The following is a 14,302-nucleotide window of genomic DNA, read 5'->3' on the forward strand; positions in this document are numbered from 1 at the left end:
GACCTATATATCAGCTCACAACCTTTTGAAATACCAGTCCCAGGGTATCTGACAACCTCTTAGGTCTGCTGAAGGCACTATGCATGGCATACACATTATGCATAGAAATACACGCAGGCAAAACATACACATAAAATAAAAATTAATTAATTAAAAAAATTTGCCCCAGTAATTTTCCTAAGATTATGAAATTATTCAGTCTTTAAGAAATAGTTCTATTGTAAATGTTTTACTTTGCTTTAACAATCCTTAAGTACTTTAAGCATAAACTATGTAAATTAAATTTGAACTTAAATAATTTCTAAAACAATGAATTTTTTAAAATTTAGCTACACATTTATATATTATTGATTGTAATAATTATCTTCAGTTTTGTGAAGTTGTCTTGTGCTTACAGATATTGTTCTTATGCTGGTCTACTAGTCATCTGTGTTTGGGGTTATAACAGGTTAGGTGCTGATTTTTCAGTTTATCCTTTGTTGGATGGATACTTTTTGGATGATTTCCCCCCTTGCTTTCTCTTTCCTTTCTGGTCTTCTGGCCTGAGTGGCCAATTGTAACATTATATACTAGCATGAAGAACAAGAAGCAGACTGTCACATGATTTGGGTCTGTAAAGTTGCAGGGTCTCTAGGGTATGGAGGAATTTCGTGTGTCTAAGAGGAACTGTGGAGGAGGGGCAAACATAGATTCAGCAAGGTGTAGCTGCAGTACTATTTAATTTGTACCATTCCTAAGGTTAAAGTAAAAGAAAAATGAAGTCGATCTTAACCATGATTATCTTTGTATTATTTGCTGTTTCTTTGAATGTTTATCTTACACTTTCATGCAGGTGTGCATAATCACTTGGGTTTTTCTTCATAACTAAAACTCTAAAGGAGTAGATTTTGATATCTAAATTTGATCCTCTAAAAATGTGTAACTGATTCTTTTATGTAGTCTTCCCTTATTTTGGAAAAGGAGCATTTAGCATTTTTCTTCTTAACTGTTTCAGGGTTTGTCTCTTGGGAAGAATTTCACACATTTAATTTACAAATAAGAAACAGCTTTATTTTTTTATTATTCCCCCCCCCAACACACACATGAAAACGTTTAAGTTGTTGTTGCTTTTTTCTTTGTTCAAAGGAGTATTTATGTTCTACAGCTTTACCTACCTAAATTTCAAAATTAAGATTTTTGTACATTTTAAACCATGTATTTATCAACTTTATTTTTTATAGGACTGTGTGTGTTTAGTTAAAAACTACATTAAGTAGTTTTCTGTCAGGTGGATCAGATAATAGTAGATATTCATATAATAAAGGCTGTAAAGAGTTCAAGATAGACTTGATCATAATATAATATATGTATATATAAAATTCTCACAAAAAAGTTTAAACAAAATTCAGTTTGCCAGTCTTGCTGACTGACATTCAAATACTCATTTATATTGTTGCTCTTTGTGTGACTTGTAATGCAGTATAGATTAATATACTTAGTACACTGAACATTCTTTTTGTTATGTATGAATGAAATAGCTAGAGATGCTATGAACCCAGAAAGGCATGAAATCTAAAACATGATTATTTTCTGTCTTATATGAACAGCTTGGATCAAGTGTTTCACTTGTGTGAATGAGAAAGCTATTATGATGCAAAGAAGTAGCTTGGAATAAATAAAAAGGCTTTTATCTGATTTAAATATTTCTTGATAAATATTACAGTAATTACAAGGAGTGCCTAGACTTTGAAATCTTCCTTGTTCTGTGCTATGATATATTTTAGCAGGATACTCTTAAGGCTATTAAAAATGCCTTGTTTAAAGGAACATGCAGTTCAAAAGGATAACTTTCTCGACAGACACAATGGATTGGTAGTTAGATTTTGCGTATCTTTTCATTTCTTTCCAAATCCTCTGACCCAGGGTAACCTTTGGTCCTTCTTAGAGGGCGAAAATGAAGGGAGTTTGAGCAGGTGACTGATGATCCCTGTCTCAACAGCTCACAGACAATATACAAATTACATTACCAGCCCCCTTTATCTATTCCCTTCACTCCTCCCTCCTTAAATCAACAATGCAAATAGCTCCATCCCCATTTGCTAGAAATACAGGCTTGCTCAGGCAACATGGGCTTTGTTGTTGAGTCCTTTTCTCCAGAAATACAGTTTTAATCCTGGTTAGAAAGAGTAAGGCTATGAAGTGGAACCTAAGTCATCTTAATGGTAAATACAGCAGCAACTTGTCACTCTGGGGTATTTATAAAGGTAGGAATTATCTTTATATTGTAGCTAGAATCTGGTTAAAGAAATCTATTGTTTGCTTTGTTAGTTTTTGTGCACTACATATACCAAAGAATTTAGACAGTCCTGTTTTAAATATTACTTATTGATACCTTTAGCACTATTATTTGAATAGTCACTTTCAAAAGTTCTTTTTAAAATGCATGGGGAAAAATTCAGTCTTTGCTTATTTCTACCTTAAAAATGCTTGTATTTTTTTTAAAGCAAGGAACAATCTGATTATAAGTAATATTTAATTATTTAGATGAGCAGTTTATAATGAAAGTATAATTTTTCTCTTAAGTTTTAGGAATATGACCATAAATAATTTTCCACCGACATTGACTGAGACTTACTAAAAACTTTATGTTGTGGAAATATGAATAACATTTTGCTGGTTATTACATCAAAACATTTAAATGGTTTTTCTTTGTGAAATTTGTAGCAGTTCCTTCTGTGATTATTTTGAACAACACAGTGGAAGTCAGTGTTAGAAATTATTCAGGAAGAAAAAAGATATTATGATTTAAAATTCAAGTGATGTTTTTCAAAGCTTATATTGTTAAATGAATTTCCCATTGACCTAAACCTGCTTTTTTGTGTGTGATTTCTTCTGAAAATATTAAAGATTATAGCTATTGTACTTTTTTAATACTGTCAAGTATATATTAGTAGCAGTTGTGAAATAAAATAGTCACCATGGAAAATATTTCCCCAGAGAACTGAAGGGAATAGTTTACAATGCTTCTGTGATTTACAAGCAGAAAACTCATATGCTTTTAAAATGTGACTCTAAAGCCCTTCTAAATTCTGATTGTGATTTCTTGCTTATTGATTTTTTTTACTTCTTTACTAGGCTGAATATTTATGAGCCACAACTATATAATAGGACTGAAAAAGCATGTAAATATTGTTAGATCTAATTTTAATTTAGTATAGAATGTATGCCAAGGAGGAAAAAGACACTCTTTTGTTTTTGTTTTTCAAGGACAAGATCTCACTCTAATATAGGCTAGACTTGAATTTACAGCCGTTTTTCTGTCTCCCTCTCCCTCTCCGAAGTGCTGGGATTATAGGCCTCAATAACCATTTTAGATTTTTTCCTTCTGTAACTTTTAAAAATAACTTAAATCCACAAGCCAAGTTTTGAAATAGGATTGAATCAAAGCTATTGATAGAGCCTTTAAATATAGTTCATTTTTGCTTTAGTTATCTAGGCATAATGTTTTAAATCTCTTAGAAATGGCATGTAATTGCTTCTCAAATGATAGTGCTATATTTGATACCTTCCAAAGTAAAGTCGTTTAGATGAATCCTTGGTTTTCTGAATGCATCATTTCCTTTTAAATAGGAGTCAGCTTTTATTATGTGTTTAGATATTTTTAGTACTGGAAAATGTGCTGTTGATTCTTAGAGTGAGATCTATTTGGGTCATCAAAGAGACCCAGGAAAGATGATGGAGGAGCTAAGGTCCAGACTTGTTAATATTGTAGATATTGGGCAATTAGTGTAAATCTTCAGAAAAAAAATTTGAAATAGATGCAAGACCCACCAAGTTTTAAAATAGAAACTGGGACAGTTACCACTAAATTTTAGAAGCATTATTTTCCTTTGTAGCTAGTTCTTTGTCCTTGTTACACCCAGTTTGTAAATAATAAATATTTGAAAATGGGAAAGTTAGGAGACAAAAAAACTGTCTTTTTTTTTCCCCTTGGGGCACTGTGTAGGAAAGTAGAAGACAGTGGAAAAAATGGTATCTGGAAATCTTAATGATGACACAGGGAGAATTATAAGTGGAAATCTGTAGAATTGGATGGCTGAAACATAACAGAGAACACCTATTCTTTTAATAGAGGTAGCATTGTGTGTTTGTTAGAATTCAACTACCAGGACAACAGAGAGGCCTTTTCCTTTATGGAATGACAAGTCAGGCTTTTTTCCTTTATGGAATGACAAGTCAGGCTTTTTGAAGGACTTCTTCTTAATATAATTAATCTACACTTGAATTCTGAAATTGCTTGGGGCTGAGCTGTAGATTATTGTGTATTAGTTTTGAGGACACTATAGATCACTGCTGACGTGCAGTGAAACTGTATAAATATCTGTTATTTTTGGTTCATTCATAGACAGTCATCCCTCAGTATCCTCAGGGGATTGGTTCCATGACCTCTAGAGATAGCAAAATTCAAGGATGCCCAAATCCTATATAAAATGGTGGAGTATTTTATATAACCTATTTATACCATCCTTTATCTTTTATCTTATATTATTATTATTATTATTATTATTATTATTATTATTTTGGGTTTTTTTGAGACAGCATTTCTCTGTAGTTTTGTTGCCTGTCCTGGATCTTATTCTGTAGACTAGGCTGGCTTTGAACTCACAGAGATCCTCCTGGCTCTGCCTCCCAAATGCTGAGATTAAAGGGGTGCGCCACCACTGATTGGCCTCCATCCTTTATATTTTAAATCGTCACTAGAATACTTTAACCTGGTCCAATATAAGTGCTGTGTAAATAGTTGTATCATTTAAGAAATAAGGACAAGTATGTATATGTTTAGTAATGATACAGAATTTTTTTCTTAGCATTATCTATCCATCGGTGGTCAAAACTACAGATTTACTATAGGGCCAGCTATATGACTATTTAAGTGGAATGTTATGCTTTATCAAATAATTTTTTCTTTAGAATAGTTGATTCTGTTATTTACAGAAGTGGCTAGATTATTCATCTTTTTTTGAGGCATTTTGAATTTTTAATTACAAATTGGTATTTAGTACAGAACATTCAGAAAATAAGATTACAGTGGTCAGAGGCTAACGTAAAATTATGTATATGCTTTCCTTCTAGAAATAATGATTGCTAATATTTTACTATATAAGCTTTAGGATATTTTAATTAAAACTTAGAATATTAATTGACAGTACTCATAGAAACCAACTGGAAACCTCTTACAGAGTATGTATTATATTGTTTGCATGAATATAGAATTATATTAATTTGTTTTTATTTGCTTATCCTATTATTATTATTAGTAGTAGTAGACAAACTTTCTCTAAGAAATGTTAAAGAACCAAGAAATTTGTCAGAAAGTACTCCTCCAAATATTTGGTGTAGATTTTTTTTGCTAGAATGTATATTTAATCTATAAAATTGAAAACTCAGTTATTTTTACTCAAAGTAATTACTTTGAGGTCAAACAAAATAAACCTGTATATCAATAAAATTGAAGAAAACTAAATCACCTAAAAATTGGCTTCCTGAGAACACATTGGTGCTTATTTTCAATACTACTTTAAATTGTATTCCTTTGAGGTTTACATGTAAGTTTCCTCAGATTTGAACATTACCCTCATTACTTAATTCTATATTTTTAAATTCTTTGTGATACTACCTCTTTTATCCCTATTTTTACTATTTTGAGTCTTCGTTGTTTTGGTTAGCTTAAAGGTTTATTTGTCTTAGTTATCTTTCAAAAAATCAAATATTTGTTGTCATTTCCCTTTTAGGAATTTTTAGTTTGGCTTGTTTTTACTTTTCTAAGACCTTTAAATATATCATTAGGTTATTAATTTGATATCTGATTTTAATGTAGGCACTCTTGGCTATAAAATTCTATCTTGCTTTATATCAAAAATGTGTGTGTGTGTGTGTGTGTGTGTGTGTGTGTGTGTGTGTGTGTGTGTGTGGTCTCTGCCAGCCAAAAAAACAATTTTAGAATTAATAATGTTTACTATGTAAACTATTGTTTTTATACTAAGGAAATTGTCAAGGCATGATTACTGAAGTATCTCTGTTTTTTTTTTTTTATTTTGTTTTGTTTGTTTTTTTGAGACAGGGTTTCTCTATATAACAGCCCTGGTTGTCCTGGAACTAGCTCTGTAGACCAGGCTGGCCTGAAACTCACAGAGATCCCCTTGCCTCTGCCTCCTGAGTGCTGAAGTATCTGTTTTTAAACTGAACATAGACACAATTTATCTGTCAAGTTATCGTCACACACAGTATTAAAATTGTGTGAATTAGGCCACTGGGTAACTAGAAACTGTATATCACATGAGAATGAATGTTATTTATGACAACACTATATTAGAATGTACAAGTTATTACTAGAAGCTTTAATATTTGGCATGCATACAGGAACCTAACATGTTCTAGCTTTTAAGTGCACATAATTTTTTTCATTTTATTTTCAAAAAAGCTGAAAAGAAGCCAAAGAGCAGAGGAGTAACTAGACCTTGGAAAGATGGAGCCACAGCTTTGGAAAGTATAGAAGCAGCCCCAGGTGATTAACATTTTTTTCTGCATCAATCTACAAGATGATTCCTGTACATTGAATAATAGTATAGTGTTTTGAAAAGGAAAGTCTCTTTTATGTGTTTTAAGAAAACAAATAAAAATGTAGACCAATGTTAAATTGCTAGAAATTTTCACTGTGATAAGTCAGTGATGCTTGGTATTTAATGAAAGCCTACTTTTGAAAAATTAGACTATTTATTGACTATATGAAATTCTTTTTTTATGATTTTTTTCTTTTATTTTACAATACTATTCAGTTCTACATAACAGCCACAGATTCCCTTGTTATCTCCCTTCCTGCCCCCCTCCCCTTCCCCCCAGCCCACCCCCCATTCCCACCTCCTCCAGATCAAGGTCTCCCCTGAGGACCAGGATCAACCTGATAGACTCAGTCCGGGCAGGTCCAGTCCCCTCCTCCCAGATTGAGCCAAGCGTCCCTGTATAAGTCCCAGGTTTCAAACAGCTATCTCATGCAGCGAGCCCAGGACCTGGTACCACTGCCTAGATGCCTCCCAAACAGATCAAGCCAATCAACTGTCTCACCTATTCAGAGGGCCTGATCCAGTTGGGGGCCCCCTCAGCCTTTGGTTCATAGTTCATGTGTTTCCATGAACTATGGCCAGGTGGTTATTGAGTTCAGAGGGTTCATAGCTATACGAGGTTGATTATTTCTTTTTTCTGTTGGTAGTGTCTATAGTACATTTTAGTAATGTGAACCCTAGCCAGTAAGGGTGAAGCTTCCAGTTGAGTACCAGCTGTGTTTCTCTATGTACCATGACATAAATATGTGGTGTGTTCAGCAAATTAAAACTACTCTGAAATTCTTATCAAGTTGTAGAGGGTTACCAACAGCATAGGCAATGGCCTGTAGTGTTAGGGATTGGGTCTATGAGAAACCTTTGGCCAGTACCTCAAACAGAAGTTCCAGGTACTAGGGCTTTTATTGGTAGCATATGCTGTCAGTTTGGGTTGTTGTCCCTCCATTTCATATTATCATTTCACTTAAACTCTTTTTAGACATGTACATGCATTTTTCAGGAAGCTTCTATTGTACTGGTTTTCCCTTTGGATGGTTTGAAAGGCTTTTCATGTTAGTTATCACTTTCTACATTCCGTCTTCTGACCTCTCCCATCCTCTACCCCTTAAATCCATATATTTCTTTTACATTGGTCATATTCCTAACCATTCCTACAGGATTTATAAATGTGTCTGTGAATTGTACACTCTCATCATTACCCACATATGTGCTATGTAACTGGTGATTCCCACTGAAGGATGTGACTTGTGACACTCACAGTCCCCATCTGGCCTCACATGCTCATCTCCAGGCCTGTAGCTCCTCCTTCTTTCCTGGGACCAGTGATCCACTGATTTCAAATATTGATTTATTCAGTTTTTCTTTGCCTGTATCTTTGTCTTTGCAAAAACCTCTGTTTCTTTGCTATATTTTGTATCATAGTTGTTGAGTTCTCATCTCTCCCTGAACTGCCTGGCTGAATTTATTTACCTGTTCCTTTAAATCCACTTTGAGGTCAATTGTGGTGGTATTGTGTTCCCCAAAATATTGTGTACCCTAATAAACATATCTGGGGTCAGAGACAGAACAGCCACAATATTAAACATAGAGGATAGGCAGTGGTAGCCCACGCCTTTAATCTTAGCATTCCAGAGGCAGAAATCCATCTGTTCAAGGATACAGACAGGCATGGTGACTCACGCCTTTAATCTCAGAAAGCGAGCCTTTAATCCCAGGGAGTGGTGGTAGAAAGCAGAAAGGTATATAAGGCGTGAAGACCAGAAACTAGAAACTTTTAGCTGGTTAAGCTTCAGGCTTTTGAGCATCAGTTCAGCTGAGAGCCATTGGGATGAGGACACAGAAGCTGCCAGTCTGAGGAAACAAGACCAGCTGAGAAGTTGGCCAGGTGAGGTTAGCTGTGGCTTGTTCTGTCTCTGATCTTCCAGCTTCACCCTAAAAACTGGCCTCAGGTTTTATCTTATTAACGAGAACTTTTAAGATTCTTGCTACAGTCAATCATCTGTAAAAGTAGACTTTTGAATTCTTTGTCCAAAATGTTTACCATTTCAGCACTTGGATTTGGTTATGTAAGAGTTGGGAATGTAATATATATTTATTTCTCTCCATGTGTGCATGTGTTTTTGCACATGCATGCAGGTACAGAGACAGAAGAAGGCATTGGATACTCTCAGCAGCTGTAGTTACAGGCAATTGTGAGCCACTTAATTTGGGTGTTGGAAAGTGAACTCAGGTTCTATGGAAGGGCAGCAAAAAATACTTTGAATTGCTGACCCATTTTTTTTCAGGCCCAAAGAGAGTTTTAAGATGGTATAATGGAATATGTAAATTCATTTCCAGAGATGGCCTTTAAGCTTAATGTAAAGTGGAGGTTTGAAACATTTGTTGAATGGAGCAGAGAGATAGAGGTGGGGATTTAAACAGAAGAAAACATTGTAACAGGAGAATATACTTAGAAATCAATTGCAATAGTGATTCCTTCATAGAGGATAGAGTGGACATTACAGTGGGTCATATCCAGCTCATGTATCTGTGTGATGATATTTTTATATTCTTTGATTAGTTATTTTTTTCTTTAAAGCACACAAAAATGTGACAGACACAGAGACCATATGTATCCTTCAGAATGTTTACAGTCTAGCTCCTTACAAAACAAAATTGCTAACCTCTATTCTGCTTCTGACTAGAGAAAGTAGATGAGACTGTGACTCAGAGGCAGGAGCTGACACATTACTCAGGAAGGGATACTTAATTTAGAAGTGTTGGTGGTATTGAACAGTTGTGAAAGTTGAATTAGATATGGAGCAAAACCAGAAGAAACACAATGGATTGAATGAAAATACAAGGAACTATGAATAAACTTTGCAATGAGAATGTAACACTTGATCAGTTGGTCTGAAATGAAAGAGCAAATAAGGGAATTGAAGGGTATACAAGGGGACACTGTTGTCTTGGAGATAAAAGAGTTCCAGAAATTGACAGGAGTAACCATTTCTAGGAACTTAGGTGGAATCTTGGTTGAAAATGTCAGTGTTGCCAGGTGGTGCTGGCACACCCCTTTAATCTCAGCACTTGGGAGGCAGAGTTTGAGGCTAGCCTGTTCTACAGAGCGAGTTCCAGGATAGGCTCCAAAGCTACACAGAGAAACCCTGTCTTGAAAAACCAAAAAAAAAAAAAAAAAAAAAAAGAAAAGAAAAAGAAATAAAGAAAGAAAATGTTAATGTGATGCTCTGATGCCGGTCAAATCCTGAAAATGATGACAGAGAGACAATGTAAAAAAAAAAAAGTAATATGAGTAACATTACTAGAGCTCTTTAAAAAATACTGGACACATTCAACCAAGAGTGTGAGGTAGTAGTTAAAATAAGAAGAATCTGGCTTGTATGCATGAATTAGTTGTAAATGGAGAGTGAAGCTATGTTGATAGTTAAATGATTTTATATTTGCCTTGGTAGCTAAGGATAGACTACTTCTATTAAGTGACTTGTAGAACTAAAGTAAGAAAGCTACAGAAAGATGGGGTATTTGCTATGACAAGTCTTGTTTATGCAAACTGTACGGTCTTTGGGTAAGGAAGAAACAAGTAGTAGACTGTTTATACAAAGGCCACAGAATGACAACAGTTGAGCTTTAAACACAAGGATATGTATGTGTGGGTGAATATGTTTCATATATCTCCTAGAAAAGAGTTTTATTTAGAATTAATAATATTTGTTATGCTAAATACTCCCCCTAAAATAACCAGATTGTGAAGGTATTAATACTGTAATCTCTCTCTTTTTTTTAAAAATTGTAAATATAGACATAAGTAACCTGGGAAGTAATTTTCACAAAATAATAAAAGTACCTGAATTTGGCTACCAGCCAACTAGCATTTTCATGACAACACTATAGAAGCATCTATATTTTATAATAGGAAGCTTTATTATTTGGCATATAAACAGGAACACAATGGAGTATACTGATTGTATCAACCACAACTAAGTCTTCTTTAGAGACCCACAGAGGTTTCCTAGTGGGAACTTACTCAGGGTCTGAGAATCTGAGCTTGCTTTACCCAGCAGGCTGCATAAGGGGATGATTTAACCATGGGCATCATTACCAGGTGTTTGGAAGGGTCTGCACTTGACTATGCGGTATGCTATATCTAGCAAGGGGGAGGTCTTTTGCCCTACCCCTTGGCATTGTTATAAAAAGCCCCTTTGAAGCGGCAGAAGGGACCATTGAGTTTTGATCCAGGCTCTCCCGAAGCTATCCTGTGTTCCTGTCTTTCTCCTCTTCGGTATCTTTCTGTTTAATGTTTTCTTATCCCTCTCTCCTCCTCATTGAAACCCTCTGAAAGGTGGGAGCTGGCCCTTTTCATATCCCCCAAAGCTGCAAAAACAAACAAACAAACAAACAACAACAAAAAACCCCAAGGGCAGTATACTGATCAGCCCTTTGGAGGTTGAAGACAGACCTGTGAAAGATGAGCAAGCAGCCCCAGGTCATTGTTCTGTTTTTTATATTGATTTGCAAGATAATTTCTGTCTATTGAATAGTGCTTTCAGAAGGAGAGGATCTTTTCTGTTTTAGGAAAACAGATATAGAAAGTAGCCCAGTGATACAATGTTCACTTTGCTAGTCCAACATTTTTGTTTTAATAAAAGCTTCCTTTTTGAGAGAAATAGACTATTGCCTCCTTTTTTGCAGAATTAGACTATTTCCTGATTATATGAAAATTTAAAGTATATAAATCTTCACTTATGTGACATCTTTGTTTAAAATTATTTTTTCTATGTTAATGCTTTTATTCTTTGAGAATTTCATACAATTTATTTTTATCACATTTCTTGCACTCCTCCAACTCCTCCCAAATTGTCTGTCACCTCTCCATCCTGTGGACTTCATATTTTATTCTCTTTTTATTATTTTTTATTAAGAGATTTTCTATTTATTTTGCATATCAACCACAGATTCCCCTGTCCTCCTTCCTCCCACCCCCAGCCTCCCCCCCACTACCATCCCCTATAAGGCAAGGTCTCCCATGGGGAGTCAGCAGTACATTCAGTTGAGGCAGGTCTCTCTTAAACAAATGTGGAATAACACATAAGAAATTGGAATCTAATTTGTGTCAGCTGAGTACTTTTGAACATATGGCCTGCCTTGGTATGTGTTGATATAATCATACTGCCATGGGTTTTCATATGACTTTTGTGAAAGAATTTTCTTTTTAAACCTGGGGTGTATAGCAGTTGTTAAAAATAAAATGAGTCTGGTGAATAAAGTTGAATTAATTGTGAATGAAGGGTAAAGTTATGGCAGCAATTAAATTAAATAATCTTTAAAAATCTGATATTTGTTCTGGTAGCTGAATATAGACTACATCCTAGTCTATGAACAGAAGAAGTGGCATAAAAAGGGTCTAGAAGGATGGGGCATTTGTTTTCACATATCCTGTTTATTCATAGTATAGGTATGGTCTTTGACCAGAAGACGCATATTTTGTGTGTGTGTTTCATATTTCTCCCTACAAAGAAGTTTAGAAATACTACTTTTTAATAAGTAAAATTCATTTTTTCTAGTAACCAAATTTTGAAGGAATTGTGTAATTTTTCTCTTGTTAAACTATTAACACAGTGTGGTGGTAATCTAATTGTATTGAAATATTATTTTGATTTGTACTGAAATATTAATTTGATTGTATGTTAATAAATAAAGTTGTCTGGGGGTCAGAGCTATTAGAGCCATAGCAAGAGTGTGGCGGTGGTGGCACACGCCTTTAATCCCATAGATATCTGTGTGTTCAGGGTCAGAGCTATTAGAGCCATAGCAAGAGTGTGGCGGTGGTGGCACACGCCTTTAATCCCATAAGATCTCTGTGTGTTCAGGGATACAGCCAGCATTGGAGACATATGCCTTTAAGACCTAGGGGGCTGTACATTCAGACAGTGACGAGGCAGTCATGTGTTTGGGTTTACAACCAATGAGAAGGCAGAACAACATACTTTAAAAATACGAACCGAGAGGAAGTAGGTCTCTTTTCGCGAAGCTGGGACAGCAGGAGGAAGGGTGAGATTTTAGCTCTGAGCTCTGACCTCTCGGCTTTCTCTTTTACATTGTTTCTGTGTTTCTTATTTAATAAGACGGTTGGTTACATCTACAACACAGACACAAATGACCTGGCAGGTATTCCTCACAGATAATATTAAAGTTTTATCAGATTGGTCTATTAGGCAACTGGAAGCCACATATCACATGAGCCTGATGGTAGCCTTTTATTGACAATACTATAGGAGATTCTATGTTTTATTATAGGAGGGTTTATTATTTGGCATACGTAAAGGAACATAATGTGTTCTTGCTTTTAATGTACATCATTTTTATTTTTATTTCATACCTCCAAGAAGCTGCAGAAAAACCCCAGGGCAGTATATTCACCAACCCTTTTGAGGATGAAGACAGACCTGTGAAAGATGAGCAAGCAGCCCCAGGTGATTGCTTTAATTTTCCATATTGATTTGCAAGATAATTCCTGCATAGTGAGTGAATAATGATGTAATGTTTCAGAAGGAAAGACTCTTTTCTGTTTTAAGAAAATCTATAGAGAGTAGCCCAATGGCCGGGCAGTGGTGGCACACGCCTTTAATGCCAGCACTTGGGAGGCAGAGACAGACAGATCTCTGTGAGTTCAAGGACAGCCTGGACTACATAGGGAGTTCCAGGAAAGGTACAAAACTACACAGATAAACCCTGTCTTGAAAAACCAAAAAAAAAAAAAAGAAAAGAAAGAAAGTAGCCCAATGATAAATTACTAGAAATTTTTAGTAGTATTCTAGTCCAAAGTTTCTGGTTGTTATAAATTAGTGTATTTTTTTTTTACTTTCTGATTTTATGAAATTCTCCTGTATGTAAATCTTCATTTATATAGCATCTTTGATTTAAATTATTTTTGTTTAGTTCTTTTATTAATATTTTCGTGCATTTTTATTTTGTTCCTGTTGTTTCTCCTCTCCCATCTCTTCCCAAATTGTCCTCCATGTCTCCATCCTCTGGGCTTCATGTTCTTACTTTCTCTTAAACATGTAAAACACATAAAAAAATGGGAGTCTGAGTTGTGTTATCCAACTATTCCTGAACACATGGCCTGCCTTTGTGTGTGGTTGATATAATCAGTGTTATTCAGCTGAAGACAATGGATTTTCCTTTTCTAACAGCTATCAATTCTTGGATAGGGCTGGAATTTGTATGCCTGCTTTCCCTTTTCCATGCTGGGATTTTGTCAGGATTGAGATTGAATAAGACACGTGTATTCAGTTGCAGTCTTTGGGCTTTCCTTTTCTTACTTCTGTAAATCTTACTCTTACTCTGTAGCTTACTGTGTAATTGGTTGGCTGGCCCCTAGAGTTCTCCTCTTTCTCTAGCTACTTCTCTCCTTCTACTCTCAGATTTCTCCATAATATATATATATATATATATATATATATATATATATATATATATATATATATATATATATATATATATTCTCTCTGCCTGCCAGCCCCACCTATCCTGTCTCCTGCCTCCTATTGGGCATTCAGATCTTTATTAGACCATCAGGTATTTTAGATAGGAACAGTAACGCAGCTTCACAGAGTTAAACAAGTGCAGCATAAACAAAAGTAGCACACTTTAAAATAATATTCTACAACAGATTCTGTTGTCTTGAAGACAGAAGAGATCCAGAA

General features: G+C 35.0%; 1 protein-coding gene across 15 annotated transcripts in view; it reads left to right on the forward strand.

Moving 5' to 3' along the window:
- Scml2 (Scm polycomb group protein like 2) overlaps positions 1-14,302 on the forward strand; it is a 245,418-nt gene that overhangs the window by 174,252 nt on the left and 56,864 nt on the right. For all 15 annotated transcript variants that reach the window (XM_076562544.1, XM_076562546.1, XM_076562547.1 and 12 more), the window contains 2 exons: positions 6,461-6,544; positions 12,980-13,066. In XM_076562544.1, coding sequence (XP_076418659.1) covers positions 6,461-6,544; positions 12,980-13,066 — 171 coding nt within the window. The remainder of the gene's footprint in view (positions 1-6,460; positions 6,545-12,979; positions 13,067-14,302) is intronic.

Source organism: Peromyscus maniculatus, chromosome X (genome assembly GCF_049852395.1).
Source record: "Peromyscus maniculatus bairdii isolate BWxNUB_F1_BW_parent chromosome X, HU_Pman_BW_mat_3.1, whole genome shotgun sequence".
Classification (NCBI taxonomy): domain Eukaryota; kingdom Metazoa; phylum Chordata; class Mammalia; order Rodentia; family Cricetidae; genus Peromyscus; species Peromyscus maniculatus.